Source organism: Cetorhinus maximus, chromosome 14 (genome assembly GCF_964194155.1).
Source record: "Cetorhinus maximus chromosome 14, sCetMax3.hap1.1, whole genome shotgun sequence".
Classification (NCBI taxonomy): domain Eukaryota; kingdom Metazoa; phylum Chordata; class Chondrichthyes; order Lamniformes; family Cetorhinidae; genus Cetorhinus; species Cetorhinus maximus.
Window position 1 is genome coordinate 113,765,691 of NC_135892.1, and position 18,400 is coordinate 113,784,090.

An 18,400-nucleotide genomic window follows, 5' to 3' on the forward strand; every position below is an offset into this window, starting at 1 on the left:
ATGATAATGCTATTGAATGTTGAGGGGTGAAGGTTGGATTCTCTCTTGTTGGAGATGGTCATTGCCTGACGCTTATGTGGTGCAAATATTACTTGCCACTTGTCAGCCCAAGCCTGGATATTGTCCAGGTCTTGCTGCATTTGGACATGGACTGCTTCAGTATCTGAGGAGTCGCAAATGGTGCTGAACATTGTGCAATCATCATCCAACATCCCCACTTCTGACCTTATGTTGGAAGGAAGGTCATTGATGAAGCAGCTGAAGTTGGTTGCACCGAGGGCACTATCCTGAGGAACTCCTGCAGTGATGTCCTGGAGCTGAGATGACTGAGATGACAACAACCATCTTCCTTTGTGCTAGGTATGACTCCAACCAGTGGAGAGTTTTCCCCCTGATTCCCATTGACTCCAGTTGTGCTCAGGTCCCTTGATGTCACACTCAGTCAAATGCAGCGTTGATGTCAAGGGCAGTCACTCTCACCTCACCTCGGGAGTTCAGCTCTTTTGTCCATACTTGAATCAAGGCTGTAATGAGGTCAGGAGCTGAGTGGCCCTGGTGGAACCCAAACTGGGTGTCAGTGAGCAGGTTCTTGCTAAGCAAGTGCCGCTTGATAGCACTGTTGGTGACTCCTTCCATTACTTTACTGATGATCGAGAGTAGACTGATGGGGCGGTAATTGGCCGGGTTGGATTTGTCCTGCTTTTATGCACAGAACAAACCTGGGCAAGCTAGATATATAACCCCATGTTTCTGTCTATCCCAGGCACATTTAATCATTTTCCATCCAGGCAGCAACTTCCGATATTATTATATCCCTCCTTTTTCAAACTTGCACTATTTCTTGACACCTCAGCAGGTTTCTTGTATATATTGAATTACAGCAATTGATTCCTTATCATCCAACCAGTGATGCATCGCTTGCTGGGGTCAGAAGCAATTTCTTCCCAAAACTAATTACAAACTGTCTTAGTTTGAAGAGTTTGCAATTCTGCAATGTTAAATGACTTTCAGGTATATAATTTCTCAATTGTGACAAGAACACAGGCAGTTCGAAAGCTGAGTGGCCCATATTGATTGTGGAAAGTCTCCATCTGGTGTATCTGTTGTATTGTAGATTCAAGATGGTGGGTTTTGGGGACGGGGGGGTTGGTGGCAGGAAGGAGGTCAGCCCTCCCCTGTCTGAATATCCATCCTTCAGGGAGCTCTGAATAAAGCCCATGGATTCACCCTTTAGTGCAGTGGATCTGAGTCGATGAAGCTTTCTACCAAGTCTCTGTGCTCAGGATCTAGGGTTAGAATCAAACAGGGGAACCTGAAGGAGGAGGGATGGACTTAAATACATTAATGTTCCTCCATCCATTTGTCTGTTAGAAATATGCCCCTCCCATCACTGAGCCTGGTATAAAAGCAGCTACACCACAGTTTTTGCTGTTAGTTACTGGCTGTATGGTTGAAGTTGCTGAATTTCCTTCCATCCACCATTTGGATCTAAGCTTTCTCCTGCAGTCTAGCAGCTCTCTCAATACTGGAATAGAAGGAAAATTTAATTGTATTTAAAGGGCAACTCAACAGGACTGAACAGTGAGTACCATTTTAGGTTTACTTTGACGTTTTATTTGCCTCAGTGTGCAGGAGAGTTTCCCCCTCTGAATTGGTCTTTATGTTTCTTGGTGGATTTTTCTTCCCAAAAAAAGCTTGTATGAAGTAGATTGGGTGGGATTTAGGTTCTTTAGCACGTGCTCAGAGCGAGCTAATCAGTCCTCGATGATTTTATTGTGTTAAGAATGTGGGGGGAAAATATTAAAGTTTAACCAGAGAGGCTCTTGATAGCTTTGGGCTGATTGAACTGAAATGAAGTGGTATTCAGGTCGAGATAGTTCAGGATCAAAGCGTTTGAAAGACATTTCTGGCAGATTAGGGTTCACTCCTTTGCATCGAGAAGCCAGGGTGGATTGAGCCTCGTGGCTTGTGCCTCTATTAGCAGCTCCTGGCCGCGCCCGTAGCCCTTTCCGATCTCGTGCTTGTGTCGCACTTCAGTGAAGGAAATTGAGTCTCAGCGGCAAAGGGGCTTAATCAGGACAGAAAATCAGAACTTTGACTTGTGTGTACGAGCAGGGGTTATATTTTTTTCTCAATAAAATCCCTGTCTGGTTGGAAAAATAGTTTGTTTCGAGGTTTTTGACAGAGAGAACAAAAATCTCCCACGTTTTCGTCGACAAGAGAGAACTCAACACTGCTTGATTTTTCAAAGGAGAGTTGTCTGAATATATACAGAGGGAAGAAAGACTGATTTCCAAACTCGTTTTTGTGAGGGAGAAAGAAATCTCTTTAAACAGCTGAATTTTTATTTTCAAAAGGGCAAAGTGAGGCTTTTGTTTAAGATAAAGGGGGGAGAAATTGTTTTCAGAGGAATATCTCTCCAACAAGCTTCCTTTTCAGAAAGACATTCACTCACAAAATTTCTCTCACAAACTGAGAGAGAATTAATAAATATTCAGTTACTACGTGAGGCTTTTCTTAAAAAGTAAAGTCCCTACTTCAGAGCTTTATTCTGCATAAGGTCAGATACAGAGAGAAACAAAGAGGTACAGTGGAAAGAAAAACGTCTGACCACTAAAATTTTGCACTGATGAGAGACCAATATGAATACCATCTTTATCTGAAAGTCGAAGGCAACCCACATAGTTTTATTCTGGAAAGAACTTTCATTGACTGCTGGTTATGAGCTAGGAAGGCCCTATTTGTAAGTAATTTTACTGTTTATGAGGAAGAATGAGCCCCTCAAATCCATACACGTAGACAAATCTAGAAATCTGGGCGCGGCCAGTTTTCTGAGAGAGAAATCTGGCTCCTTAATACTGTTTTCTCAAGTCAGAAATCAGGGTCCTGATTTTTAATCTAGAGTTCTAGGGGTGAGTTTTATTGTGAGAAAAGTGAAGCTTTTGTTTAAGGTAAAGGGTGAACATTGTGATTATAGAAAGAGAAAATTTCAGCCACTAGCAGTCAGAGGAAGAAAGAGGATAGAGGAAGGTAGAGAGGGAGAAGGAGAGAGGGACAGGGAAAGGGAAAGAGAGGTAGAGAGGTAGAAGGAGAGGGAAAGGAAGATAAAGGGAAAAAGTGGAGGGGGGAAGGAGGAAGAGAAGGAGAGTGAGTGAGTTAGAGGGGGAAATGGAGAGAGAGGGAAGGAGAGAGAGAAATGGGGTTGAGAAAGGGTAAGATTGGAGGAGGGGGAGAGAGAGGGGGTAAGCAAGAGGGAGATAAAGAGGGAGAGACAGGGAAGAAGAGAGGAGGAGGGAGATAGGGAGAGGGAAAGGGAGGAGGAGGGATAGATAGGTACAGGGAAAGTGAGGAGAGGGAGGGTGAGGACATTGAGAGGGAGAGAAGGAGGGGGAAAGGGGAGAGGGTGAAGGAGAAAGGAGGAGGGAGGGAGATGGAAGGGGACAGGGTGAGGGAGCAGGAGGAATTGAGGGAGAGGGAAAGGGGGGGCTGAAGGAGAGACAGAATAAATCTGATTAAATGCCTCGTAATTCACAAACTATCAAGCAAACAGTTTACATATCTGAGATTAAATTCAAAGATTTTGTGTAATAAAACCCAATGACAGTAATCAGAACACAATCATTCTGAAAACTGTTATTATCAGAATTTATTTCCAATTATATTATTTCTCTACTATTCGTATTATATTGAATAAGCTACTTTTGCCAGTGTTAATGGTGATTGAAAAGTGATGTAGTTTGATTGATTTACAGAACACAGGGTTGTTGGAGAGTCAGATGGTGGTGGTGTGTTGTATTACATGAGAGCATCACTGGCTCTGGGAGCTTCAGTCTGAGGCTTTCGTGTGAGCTCACCATACTAGTGGTGAGTTTTAGTACTGCGCACTTGACGATGACACTTTTTGAGTCACTGCATGTGGTGAATTTATTTATGCTGAATTATATTAAAAGAGGAGTTTTGCATTATTGAGTCACATTTGCTGACATTGTTTCATGTTAACAGGAAACCTTTGCTCTCTCGTATGTCAAAAGGATGGTTTTATTTGGTGTTAAAGGGCACCTTGCTCTGACATTCTGTTTCCCTCCAGATTACTTCCTGATCATGCGCATACAGTCACCTGCCACAGCTGCTGGGAAACTGGAGTCAGGCTAGTGGAGAGATTATTCCAATTGTGAGTGAGACCAGAACTAGGGACCAAAATATAAGACATTAAATTAATAAATCTAATAAGGAGTTCAGGAGAAACCTCTTTACCCAGAGAACGGTGAGAATGTGTGTATGTCACTGCCACAGAATATTTGAGATGAATAATGTAAATACATTTAAGGGAAAGTTATATAAACACAAGAAGGAGAAAGGAGTAGAAGGAAATGCTGATGAGGTGAGATGAATAGGGATGGGAGGAGGCACATGTGCCATAAACACTGGCATGGACCAGTTGTGCTAAATGGCTTGTTTCTGTGCTGTTAGTTCTAAATGTAAGGGAGGGCAACTCGCCAAGGCTCCTTTGACAGCACCTTCCAAACCCATGACCTTTACCAGCTAGAAGAACAAAAGTGACAGACCCATGGGAACACCACCACATCCAAGTTCCCCTCCAAGCCACAACCCATCCTGACTTAAAACTATATCAGTGTTCTTTCACTGTCGTTAGGTCAAAATCCTGAAACTCCCTTTCTAACAGCACTGTGGGTGTACCTACGCCACTTGGACTGCAGCAGTTCAAGAAGGATGCTCATCACCACCTTCTCAAGGGCAATTAGGGATGGGCAATAAATGCTGGCCCAACCAGTGGCACTTCCAATAACAATAACAACGACAACAACCATTTATATTTACATAGCTGTTTTTACATAATGAAATATCCCAAGGTATGCTACAGGAGCATTAGGAAAGAAAGTCTGACACTGAACCACAGGGAGATATTAGGTCAGGTGACCAAATACTCAGTCAAAGAGTTAGGTTTTAAGGAGTGTCTGAAAGGAGGAAAGTGAAGTAGAGATGTAGCGAGTGAATTTCAGAGCTTGGGCCCAGGCAACTGAAGGCACAGCCGCCAACGATGGAGCATTTATAATTGAAAATGCACAAAAGGCCAGGATTAGAGGAGGGCAGAAATCTTGGGAGGGTCGTGGGGCTGGAGGAGATATCAGCGACAGTGAGGGGTGGGGGAAGGAGATGGAGTGATTTGAAAAGAAGGATGGGAATTTGAAAATCAAGACATTACTTGACCAGGAGCGAATGTAGATCAGTGAGCACAGGGGTGAGAGGGGAATGGGATTTGCTGTGACTTATGACAGGGACAGCAGAGTTTTGGATGACCTCAAGTTTACAGAGGGTAGAATGTGGGAAACAGCCATTGGAATAGTCACATCAGGAGTGCGTTGGAATAACCACATCCCAAGAATGAATAAAAAGTGAAGAAGGAGACCACAATCTCAATCTTCTCTGTACATTTGACTCTGAATGACATCCCTGGGGAGTTGACAGGAACAACTGCTGCTTAACATTAATTTTTTTCGATAAAGTATGATATCTATAAACTTTGATTTTAAAGTTTCAGCATTATAAGTTGCAGTGCTGATTAAAAATATTGACCCTTTATGTGTTGGTATGGTAACTTCATGCACAGTGAAATTAAAATTTTTACCTCTGAGCATAAAAGATAACAATTCTGACTGATGCCTTCTAACTTTATTCTCTTTCTACATAGCTAAAAAATACATGAATTTATTTTTCTACCCGTGTCAGCAAATCATTTTCCCAGGGATAACATGGGTTAGGTTGACCAGGAATTCTCCCTCTGTTACTGCTCAATCAGATGCATTGACCCCAATTGCAGAACATTGCCTCCTAGTGTTTGGGGGCAAAACTTCATCTTCAACTCCAGCCATACCTGTGGTTTTTTTCTAATTGTGATTATCCATGTTAGAATGAATTGAGTCAGAAGGCTCTGGGTTCAATCCCCACGCCAGATTCTCTTGGTGAACCTTTGATGCAGCAGCACTTTGTCGGGCTCAGAAATGACAGATATTGCCTGGGTCATCACTGCTGATTGGACTGCTGGTTGAGGTGAATTATAGATGCTGGAGAAGTGAAAAGAGACTTGATATAATCTTGTTTCAGTGATTTATCAGCCGAGGAGCTGCCTTCAAGGGATTTTGAACAATTTACAATTTTTCTTCAAAAGGTCAAGGAAACCTTAAAAACAAAATGCATTTCTTACTTATTTTGATGAGATTTTCTATGTCTGCTAGAAACCTAAATGTAAAAGATACAGACCATTAGAAGCAAAATATTTGATTTTGTGAGACTGGACAATAATTCTTTGTAATGGTGAATTCGGCAGATCCCAAAGAAACTGATTTAATGCATCACTCAATCATTAATAAGCTTTCTATTTTATATTTTTGTGACTTTACAGAGCAGCCATGACTACACTCAATTATGAATCATACGAAAAGAAGTTCAAAGATGTCACTTTGCCCCATTTTGTGAGCGGGATGTCTGCCATTTTGTCCTTTGCTAACTCCGCTGCCACCTTAGACACCAAGGACCTGGAGGAAGCAGAATGTGAGAAAGTGAAGGTGGATGTCGAGTTGGCCTATGAGGAGATGAGCAGGGCCGAGGAAGAGGCCAAGCGTATGATCGACTCAGTGATGGCTGAGGCCCTGCAGCTGACTGCAGATTTTGACAAGGGGAAGATGGACAGGAAGGATCTGGAGGAAAACCTGTGGATCAAGAGGGATGAACTGATAACACTGGAGAGTCACAGGTACCAGGTCAATGATCAACTTCAAGCTGCCAGATCATCCCTGCAACACACGGAGAATGCCCTGAACGCCGCAGAGGCCAGGAAAGGAGAGAAAATCACTGGAAGGGATATGGGAATCGGTTTGACTCTCCTTGTTCCTTGTGTTGGTAAGAGGTACTCAAAGTAATGTTCAAGGTTATTGCTGGTAACAGGTCCATAGGGTAAATATTGAGGGAATAGCAAGATCCCAAACAGGCAGTGCGCAAAAATGTCGAAAGATAAGAATTATAAATAGATTCATCTCACAATGGTACATCACGGCATCTCCAAAGGTTTAGGTCCAGGAAGATTAAAAAGATAAGGAGTGGTTTCAGAAATGGCTACTTGTCTTGCACAGAACACACTCAACTTTTGGACGAGATGCTAAACTGAAGCCCAGTCTGTCTGCTTGGGTGGATGCAAAAGATCCATATTTCGAAGAGGAGCCTGATGTTCTTGGCTCCACTATTATCAGGATTCACTGGTAGCATCTCGCAAACCCGGCATCTCACATGCCTGGAAGAGCAAAGGTGGTGGATATCTCACCACCTCTAAACTCCACGTCACGTACAGCACTGAGAAAGTGGTGCAACATCAGACATACTGTCCTTTGGATGTGACATTAATCTGAGGTCGCAGTCTGTTGGTTCTGGGGGAATTTTAATGGTGCAATTTAATCTATTAATTAAGGACATTAACCATTTATTTCTGCTAGGTAATACTTTTGGAGAATGAAGAAGAGTCAGAACAAGCACATTCAGTATTGGTACAGTCACTGGCAGAGATATCTCAAGCACAGACTGCAAACTGCTGAATAATGATCAGGAATGTGATTCATGATTGACTGTCTCATATCTAGGGCAGAATCGTCCCAGATTGTTGCAGTGGAGGGTGGGTAAAACGACAATAATGAGCCTCTGAACTCAGTCATGTCACAGTTGCTGGAGCTGCAAAGGCAAGCTCGGGAACATCAGGAAGGGATGTCCGCTGCACTCCTCAAATTGCAAGGCACGATGGAAGAGTCCATTCCCCTTCAGGCTGAGGTGATAGCACTGGCATGCCAACGCATCGAGGTCAACACTGGTAGGATGGTGGCTGCCATGGAGACCTTGGTCCAGGATGTCACTCCTGCACACTCCTGATGGTCAGCTCCATCGCTGATGCCATAGTTGGCCTCCAAGAGTGTGTACACGAGAGGGTTGTAGGGCAGCTCAATCTCACTCCAGCTACCCCTTCACTTCAAGGAGTCAAACTGGGGCCATTGGGAACCCTTAGGGAGGAGGATCATCAGGTGAACACCCTGGGGCCACCCATCCAGGTGACTCCAGAAGTGTCCGGCCCATTGGAATCCCCTCTTCCTGTGACCTCAGCAGCTCCAGCTCACAGACTGTCACGCAGCAGGACTCCGAAAGCAGGCCGGGGCCCTCCAAGTCTCAGCACTCCAGAGGATGCCCGTCAAGGACATCACAGACAGGGTGTAGCAGTCAGCAGGCTGCCTCCACCTCCACTGTGGATGTCCGGGGAGCAACAAGACACAGCGGCAGAGTTAGGAAAGTTAAGAATTAGTTACACAGTCTGGGCATGGGTGTTAATCACTTGTAAGTACTGTTCACTATTGTCGATAAACTCCCAACCATATCTCCCTGCCTATGGCTCCTTGTTCTGATAAACAGTGTTCTTGTCACTCAGATGTGAAACATTTCTGCATAAGATAAAGGCAGGTTGCTCAATCCCTGTGTTTCATGCAGCCTTCAGACCAAAGTGATGGTACGGCCTCACACTCCCTGAACATATTACTGATGCCTGTACTTCCCCAGTGCTCGTCATTGCTGCCAGAATGTACTGGGCAGGTGCCATATTCTCTGTGTGTTCTCAGCACTTTTAAGGTGGGGCTGGCCCCCATCTCTTCAGCATCTGGGACCACTGATGCTGTGCTCCTGAAGGGCTCAAGTACTGAAGGCGGACAAAGCATCAGATGCCTCTAAAGTTTCATGGCTGTGTCTCTATGATATGACCCTGATCACAGAGCATAAGCAAGCTGCCCTCGGCCAGACTGGAGCCAAACATTCACAGATGCAATGTGAGGATCTATAGGGTCTCCTTACCGAATGTCGTCATCATCCTCCAGAAATCTAGCAGCTATGAGGGCCCTCCAGAGTGCGCCTGCCTCATCTAGCCCATGTGAGGGTCTTATCACTGTCATTGTCACCTTCGAGGACCTCCTCACCCTCATCCCCGTTGACGTCTTCATCGGAGGAGACTTCCAGCTCCTCCATCTCCTCCTCAGTCATCTCGTCTCCCTTTTGCAGCACCAGGTTGTAAAGGGTGCAGCAGACGATGACGATGGGTGACACCCTCTGTAATGCAGGGCTCCACCAAGTCCAGGCACCAGAACCTCATCTTCAGCATCCCGATTGTCTGCTCCACCAAGTTGCGAGTTGCAGCATGAGCCTCATTATATCTTCACTCTGCTGCACTCTAAGGCCGCCACACAGGTGCCATGAGTCACGGCCTCTCCTTGTCCCCGAGGAACCATCCCTGCAGCTTCTGTGGACCCTGGAAGACTCCAGGGATCTGTGACCAGCTGAGGATGTAGGCATCGTGCACATTTCCTGGAAACTGTGCAGACACCTGCAGGATGTGTCTCTGGTGGTCGCACACCAGCTGTGCATTCAGCGAATGGAGACACTTGCGGTTGATGTAGTTAACCATGTGTTGTGACGGAGATCTGAGCACCACATGAGTGCAGTCGATCACATCCTGCACCTGTGGAAAACCCGAGATCTGGGCAAATCCAATCGCTCTTGCATCCTGGCTGTCCTGGTCCCAGGCAAAATGCCAAATGCAAAGGTGGCATCCGTGACCTCATGGATGCATTGTGGGTGAAGGCTTGTGAGATCCCACAGGGGTCACCTGTGGAGCCCTGAAAGGAGCCACTGGCATTGAAATTGAGCACTGCAGTCACTTTCACAGCCACTGGCAGTGGATGCCCTCTATGTCCCCGTGGCGCCAAATCCTGCAGTAACTGGCAGATGTGAGCGACCAGTTCCCTGTGCAGTCTTTGGCAATGCTGGTTCTCAGTTATCTGTAGGAATGAAAGGCGCTGACTATAGACCCTGGGTGTCACCAGATGCCGACTATCGATGGCTCGCTGTGGCTCTTCGGTGGTGTGTGTGGTATCCCCAGCCCCCCTTCCTGAGGTTGCTGCTCCTCCCTCTGCACAGCCAGGAGCCTTAGTCACTCTCCCCTCTATTGTCTTTGCTCTCTGTAGACCATCAGGCATACAACTAGTTCACCAGGCTCCATGATCCTGATGTACTCCTCCTGCAGGACGAAAGAGAGAAGCACGTGGTTAGCATGGGTGTACTAAGAACCTCTCTTGGTTAAGTCTGAAGGGCCCTCAATGCATGCCGGAGAGTGCTGGCCACCACTTGGATAGCCAGAGATTAGTGCACTGCAAGGCTGCCCGAAATCCCACCCACCTCCGCCCCACTCCACCTGACAAATTGGCAGCAGCTTTACCCATTGGACTTCATGCTGTGCTCTCAGCTCAGGCACAGGCATTCTCCTAACCCGCTCTGCAAGGCTGCACTGTTAGCTTGAACCATGGGAAGACTAGTCCAAACCGGGATGATGACATTGCAAGGGGCTGTGAGCATCTCCAGCAGAGACTGCTCCATGGCCAACTTTATTGAAGAGATTGTATAACTTGCCCAGTTGTCCAACTGTTCCGCAGTCCACTAAAACACTCAATACATTGCAGGATGAGCAGGGAGAGTGAAAAGCTCTGGAGCACTTGGTGGCACTTTGATGCCTCTGGATTGCTTGAGTGGGCAGATAAGCTAGAGACCCAACTCCAAACATATCAACGTGGCTACGGCTAAACTGCCTGAGTTGCAGAGGAATGGTCACTTTATACAAGGTTTCCCTAATGCATGGCCACTTCCCTTGCCCACACTACCCCCCACCCTGAATACTTGTGCGCTATATTCGCCGGCAGATCTGCCCTTGCCCTACCCCCCCCCCCCAACAAGTTGCCTCAATGCCAGGGCTGCCCTTGGCCACCACCCCCCCAATGCTCCTCAAGCTTGACGTCCAACAGGTGACCCTGGTGAGTGCTGCACATCATTGCTGTGTACTCACCTCCGAGTTCCCTCAAAATGCAGCCTGCCAAGTACACACCTTTTATGTGCTGTTGTGAAACGCATTGGCGTGCTCTCCCGCCAATGTGGACGGATGATCCAGCTGGTGGTGGGGGTGGGGGAGGGGGGGAGAAACGATTCCAGTGGGCTGGCCTAATAATGATAGGCAGATGTATTACAATGAGGTTCCCGACGTCTGATGGAGGGAAACGCGGCCTTCCATTGACAGGCTGAGCAAACAATCACGAACTGATTTCATGCCGTCGTGAAACCGAATGTCCACTCACACCACTCAACACGCCCACATGCAGTGGGCACTGAAAATCCCGGCCCAACCCAGAGAGTCTGAAAATGGTGACAGGGATTGTTTTGTCCATCAATTGCACGGCCCTGGGATCGATTCTGGGATCTCCCAGGTCCACGTGCCTCAGTCCTCATTGGAGGAGTGCTCACAGGACAGATATTCACTAACTTTCTCATAATGTCTTTTGATTGTCTTCAGTTAACTGGCTTCCTTTAAACACAACATGTTTTCATGTTCTTGTTAAGTAACACTTGCTGTCATTGAACATCGTCTTCACTGCATACTCTCTAATGATTACTCAGTCGAACAGATTTGATGCATCACTTTATACAGGGACATGCTCCCTGCTTATGGCCCAGGCAGTTTACGAACCAAATACCCACTAACATTGAGAAAGCACGAAGAGAATGCATGGTTTGATGTGATTAATCAGCCGCTGTCAGTTACCGTGTAGCTCTTAGCAATAACCTCAGGAAAAGTTTGACAAATTCGATCCAAAGTCAGAAAACAACACTTCAGACTAAAGGTCATTCCCCCAAGCTTTGTAAAGAGGAGCACAAGAGAATAAATTTATAATTAGTCAGGACAGAAGCAAACAAAATAGACACATTCATTCTCACAGTCTACAGTTACTAGGTTAATTTACATCCCTCCTCCACCATCCCCTTTCAATGAGAATCCAAGAGGTTGCAACCCTATATTTAAAAGGCACAACATGGAGAGTTCTTCCTCTAAGTCATTTCACAATTATCAATGATCTTTGTTTTCATCTTCCAGGAATTCCAATGACCGTCGACTACAACAAGGAACTAAATAACACAAAGAGGCTGGTGAAGATGGTGGAGGGCGAATTGCATCGCCTCAGAGCTGTTGTCAAAGAGAATGAAGAGGAAATGAATAAGTGCAACAGGCAGATACCAGAGAAAAGCAAAGAGATTGAGAGGTTGAAGGAGAGCCTGGCCCGGAAAGAAAGCGAGGTGGAAAAGATGCAGCAAGCATGTGGGGTCTTGGCAGATATCAAGTGCAAACTGAAGTATTGCTACGACTACCTGTACAGTCTACATGGGACTGTGGAAGTGTTGTACAACTCCTGCGAGGATGTATACAACTTGGGTCCAATCATGCCTGTCATAGAGCAAACATTTAAAACCATACAGCAGCAGAACTCCCACAACGAGCTACTGGCCTATGATGCAAAGGTGCAGAAAATGGTCAAAGAGTTGAAAGTGATACAGTACCGAATGAATATGAAGTAGAGGAGGATCCTCCCTACAGCAAGCAGACGGTGACTGTCACCTAGTTAACAAATGGATGTGGAATAAAAAAGGAGGCTAAATTAAGGGGGAGGTGAAGAGATGTTTTCTCATTCAGTGAGTTGTTCATGATCTGGGACACGCTGTCTGAAAGGATGGTGGAAGCAGATTTGTCACTATCAAAAGGGAATTGGATAAATGCTTTAAAAGAAACATTTTGCAGGGTTACGTGAAAAGAGCTGGGGAATTAGATTAATTGGAAAGTTCTTTCAAAGAACCAGCACGGGCACAATGGGTCAAATGGCCTCTTTTTGTGTCGCAGAATTCTGTGATTCTATGAAATATGTTAGTATAACCAATGGGTGGGTAATCTTAAATACAATCACTCTCATTTGTAAAACTCTGTGACCAAAGCCTCTAATAGGATGCGCAAGGGTGAATTTTCCTGGACAACATTCAACTGTTGGGAATTGGGTAAGGAGTTTTAGGACATGCACTGACTGCGTGTGAGGCCCTGCTAGTCACACACAGTCTGCAGAATTCACGGTGCATTGGTTATAGCTCTGGCTCTGGCTCTGCCTCGGCCCTTATGGCATGCCCTCACTACCACATTACATCAGAGAAAATAAGCACTTACCAAGTGTGGGAGTGTCAAGGTTATGGTGCTTGGCAGAAACCACGAGTTCATTAACCTTGACAAGTTATGAAAGTTAATTTAACAGTTTTGTGGCAGGTACCAGAAGGAAAATTAAAGAGAAAGCTCCTGGATTGTTGTTCACTGAAGTGCTTCAGGAAAGACAATGTGCTGGTCCTGTCTGCTCAGCTCTACCCATAAATCCTGACCCCTGAATCCCACTGGGAGCTACAGGGCAACTGGGCAGAGGCAATAAATGCAGCATTGCCCATAGCTCAAGAACAGTTCAGAAATAATGGAACAGGATGAGGCCATTCAGCCCCTCAAGCCTGTTCCACTGCCATTCAATCAGACTGAGGCTGATCTGAATCTCAATCCCATTTTGCAGCCTTCATCCATATCCCTTGATTCCCTAACCCAGAAAAATCTATCGATCTCTGTCCTGAAAGTTCCAATTGACTCCCAGAATCCACAGTCTTTTAGGGTCAAGACAATTCCAGATTTCCGCTCCCCTTTGTGTGAAGAAGTGTTTCCTTACTTCATCCCTGGATGGCCTGGTTCGAATTTTAACATTATGTTCCCTGTTCTCGATTTTCCCAACAGACGAAATAGTTTCTCTCTATCTACCCTATCAAACTATCTCAATTAGACCACCCCTCAACCATCTAAACTCAAGGGAATACAAACCTAGCTGATGCAGCCCGTATTCCTAATTTAATTCTTTTAATCCCGGTATCTAGTGGTATTGTCACTGGACTAGTAATCCGGAAATCCAGGGTAATGCTTTGGGAACCTGAGTTTGAATCCCACCACGGCAGATGGTAGAAATTTAATTCAATAAAAATCTGGAATTAAAACTCTAAGGATGACCATGAAACCGTTGTTGATTGTCATAAAAACCCATCTGGTTCATTAATGCCAGGGAAGGAAATCTGCCGTCCTTAACTGGTCTGGCCTACATGTGACTCCAGACCCACAGCAATAGTGGTTGACTCTTAAATGCCGTCTGAACAAGGGCAACTATCGATGGGCAATAAATGCTGGCCTAGCCAGCAATGCCCACATCCAAAGAATAAAAAGAAAATCATTCCAGTGAATCTGCACTGAACTCCCTCCAAGGTCAATAGATCCTTCCTGAGGTGCAGTAGCCAAAACTGAAGATAGGGTGTGGATGGGATCTGACCAAGGCTTTTTACATCCTTAGATTATTTCTAACAAATCCTTAGAGAAACTGTGCTAACCCCACCTGATATTCTCGACTGAGAACAGATCAGAGTTAAGGGAAAGGTTAGGAGGCTCAGGTGGGGTCCAAAGTTAAAAGCTTCCCCTGTGTGTTGATTACGGGATAAGTGAAGGACATGGTCTAATCCGGTGGCAGAGATGAATGTAGCAGGAACAAGAGAGGCTTATGGGAGCAGCAATGATTCATGGGAACTCTTCAAGAATCAAGAGACTCAACTTCCCTCTAGTGAGCTTTGACCATCCGCCCACCTTCATTAACTCTTGTGGAATTGCTGAGGATGAGTCAAACGCCAATTTGATGACAGGTTTGACAGTCACATTTGGACAAATGAATCACTGCGAGCAAATGGTATCAAGAGATTAAGCTATTGTAAGATTGAACATTCCTGTTCCAATGAACCACACCCCTCGATTGTTGAGAAATAGCCTCCCTTTTTTATTCTTGTAAAATTTTGATATTAATCTCACCAGTAGAGCCAATTATTTTCACCGCTGTATATGGTATCATATTCGGAGCAAACACTGTGCTTTTGGTGAATGGGATTCTCCAGCTGTAATCTGAATGAATATAGTCCAGATAATTAATGGATTTTTGGATTGTCATAATTATCTGTTATTTTTGGAATATGTTTCTGGAGACATGTCTTAATTCTTCAGGGTTAGTTATTGTGCTTGTGTAGGTTGACTGACCCACAGGAATTTGGTAAAACTGCTCAGAGCCACCAACTCGTTCACTTTCCCCTGTGAGGATATTCTTAGCCTTTGCTTATTGTCTCCCCATGGGGGAAAGATGGTGGGATGGTGCTGTTTGGTGGGGGGGGTGGGGGGTGTTGGTTATGGTAAGGATTAGGAGAGGGAGGAATGATGGAAACAAATCCCTTCCTCCCCCTGTCTTGTGGTGTAGCACATTGGCACTTTACCAACTTCCGAGTTAATATGGTGTAGCGTGATATTCACCGTATCCAGGACAACTAAACCACCCTCACCATGTTGGCCAGCTGTTAGCCTCTCCCCTCAGGCAGGCCAAAGTCAGGGTTTGATGATGTCATCATATTAGGTCACTACTGTAATACACACTAGTACAGTTAGTGCAGCTGCTGACCTCAGCAGCAATGCAAGGGACAGGGAGCAGCGGGTTGAGGAGAGGGCACAGAAGGAAAATTAATGTTAATCCAGGAGGAGCAGGAATGCCTGTCGTGCCCCTCAACAAGCACCAGTAAAGAAACAGATTCTCTGGTTATTTATCTCATTGCTGTTTGTGGAAGCTTTCTGTGCACGTGACTGCTGCGTTTCCCTAATGTGCAACAGTGACCACAATTCAAAAGTACTTGATTAGCTGTAAAGTGCTCTGGGTCATCCTGAGGTTGTGAAAGGTGCCACAGAAATGCAAGTTCATTCCTTAAGGCAAAAAGCAGGGACTTGGGATGACAGGGCCGAGGAAACTATTAACCCCAGACCCTAATGCTGGGGAGAGCAGAAGGCGTGAACGCAGTGAGGAACTTGGCCTCTTATGAAGAGTTTTAACATTTGAGCAATAGTTTTGATTTCTGTTCTTTCGCTGCTCAGCTGTGCTTTAAGCTGTCTGTGGGCCTTAAGCTCTGGAATTCCCTCCCTCTCTGCCTCTCTACCTCATTCTCTTCTTTTAAAATGATTCTTAAAACCTACCTCTTTAGCTAAGCTTTAGTCATCTGCCCTCATGCAGCCTGGTGTCAAATTTTGTTTGATAATGTTCCTGCAAAGCATCTTAGGATGTTTTTACTGTGTTAAAGGTGTTAAATAAATGAAAGTTGTTATTTCACTTATTCAATGGTACTTTCTGTTAAAGTTACTCTTGCTGGAAGGGGAAATGATTGGAAGCTGCTCTTTCAGTCTTTTCATACAGGTTAACTCTTTGAGAATGATTTACGTTAACTCTTGTTCTGGGAGTGATAATGGCCAAATATTGCTGACGGAATGCACTGATTGAGGGGAATATGTTTATACAGCAGCTAGCCCAGAAACCGGGTGTGTTTGTAAAATAATTATATTTTTATTGCAATGCACAGTCTACTTCTGGGGATGTTCATTGGTTACACGTGTGTCTGAATAGAAGAGAACTTTTATATTTTTGCTGGTAGATTGATTTGTATAACTGAAGACTGGTGATGTACCACGTTGAAAATGTGCTGTAGGGGGCACTCCAGCCTTTGTAAATCGACACGAGTCATTCAAGTGCCAGTGAAGAGCACAAGCAGTGGGGAGAGCATGCAGAGCTCGGCAGAGACTTGACCTCATGTCTCAGTTAGGATCATTGGTGCTGGTCTTAGACTCATGATCTCAGAGGTCACTGGCTCAAATCTGTGGGGCTGGCACCAGGAAACTGATCATCAAAACCAGGGAGCCATCAGCTTCTGGACTGCATGTGATTCCAGACCCACACTATGTGACCAATGATTAATGCTCTTGGAACAATTAGAGATGGACAATAAATACTGCCTTGACACTGTCGCCCCATCCCAAGAATTAAAGAAGGGTTGGCTACAAAGGCGTTCTCTATTCTCAACAACTTTAAGGTATCAAGTTCCAGGAGAGAATGATTTTTTAAGAAATGGTTTATATTTCACTTTTCATTGATTTTTTTTCGCTGTACCTGTCAATAGAATAAGGAACGGAATTAATATTCCAGGTAACTGCACCTTACTATATAATGCTTAATAAAGAATCTTGGAATAATTCTCAGTGTCATTTGGTCAGTCACAACTTTTGATACCATTAAACTGGCCTCAGTGTGTCACTCTCTCACCTCTCGTGTAGGCTGTGGGTTCAGACTCCAATCAGAGACTTGCATCCAAATTCCAGGTTGACTCTCCAGTGCAGTACTGAGGGAGGTCGGCACTATCAGAGGTGCTGTATTCAGATGAAACATTAAACCGAGGCCCTGGTTACTCTCTCAGGCAGATGTAAAGGACCTTACAGCACTACAGGAAAAGAAGCAGTCGAGTTCTCCCCAGTTTCCTGGCCAATATTTTTCCTGCAGCAGCATTATGAAAACAGGTGTCCTGGTCATTATCACATTGCTGCTTGTGGGATCTTGCTGTACACAAATTGGTTGCCCTGTTTCCTACATTACAACAGTAAAAAGTAGTAAAAAGTACTCCATTGACTTTGAAGTGCTTTGGGACATCCTGAGGTTGAGAAAGGTGTTATATAAACGTAAGTCTTTTTTATACCCATGTAGTTAAAACTATTAATTCCATTGGAGGACCACATCTACAGAGAATTGTCAGCCCAGTCACACAGTAGCTATGGTTCCACACACCACAGGATCCAAGTAAAACACTAGAATTAATGTCCAAGTCCTTTATATAATCTGTCTCCTATGTAATGTTCTATTGATAGTGAGAGGCCTTGGAAACTTCAACTGACTGTGGGCTTCTTCCTGGAGGGGGAGGGGGAGGGGTAAGGGGAGGGGGTGGGCCAGCAGGAGGAGGGGGATGGGGAGTGAGACCAAATGCTGAGTATTCCTTTTCTGCTTGTCTGAGGACATGAGTCCCAGTCCTCACTGCCATCCAATGGTGTATGTGTTTGATACTGGACCAGCAATCCCCTCACAGTGAGTTGCGAAATTGATTTCAATAAATCCGGTTATTTACGAACTGACATGAAGCTGGTGATTATTGTAAAAATCCTACTGTTCAATAATGTCCTTCAGGGAAGGAAAGCTGTTGCCCTTAGCCAGTCTGGACCTCGATGTGACTCCAGTCCTACAATAAGTGACTAAATGTTATTTTCCCTCAGGGCATTCCCAGCTGGGTAATTGAATGGCAGAGCAGGTTCAAGGGGCTAAATCACAGAATCTCAAAGTGCAGAAGAGGCCCTTCGAGTCTGCACCGACACATGAGAAACACCTGACCTACCTACCTAATCCCATATACCAGCACTTGGCCCATAGCCTTGAATGTTATGACGTGCCAAGTGCTCATCCAGGTACTTTTTAAAGGATGTGAGGCAACCCGCCTCCACCACCCTCCCAGGCAGCGCATTCCAGACCGTCAC

General features: G+C 45.2%; 1 protein-coding gene across 1 annotated transcript; it reads left to right on the forward strand.

The window, feature by feature from the left end:
• Positions 1-1,436: 1,436 nt before the first annotated feature.
• On the forward strand, positions 1,437-17,078 carry LOC144689984 (uncharacterized). The gene is made up of 3 exons (XM_078557522.1): positions 1,437-1,581; positions 6,422-6,918; positions 12,014-17,078. Exons 2-3 carry the CDS (start codon positions 6,429-6,431, stop codon positions 12,490-12,492), a joined length of 969 nt encoding a protein of 322 aa, XP_078413648.1. The 5' UTR covers positions 1,437-1,581; positions 6,422-6,428; the 3' UTR covers positions 12,493-17,078.
• The last annotated feature ends 1,322 nt before the right edge of the window (positions 17,079-18,400 follow it).

Coding starts and splice junctions, on each gene's coding strand:
- LOC144689984 (XM_078557522.1), top strand. CDS start 6,429: ATGACTACACTCAATTATGAATCATACGAAAAGAAGTTCAAAGATGTC. Junction 6,919..12,013: donor TCTCCTTGTTCCTTGTGTTG/GTAAGAGGTACT, acceptor TTCATCTTCCAG/GAATTCCAATGACCGTCGAC.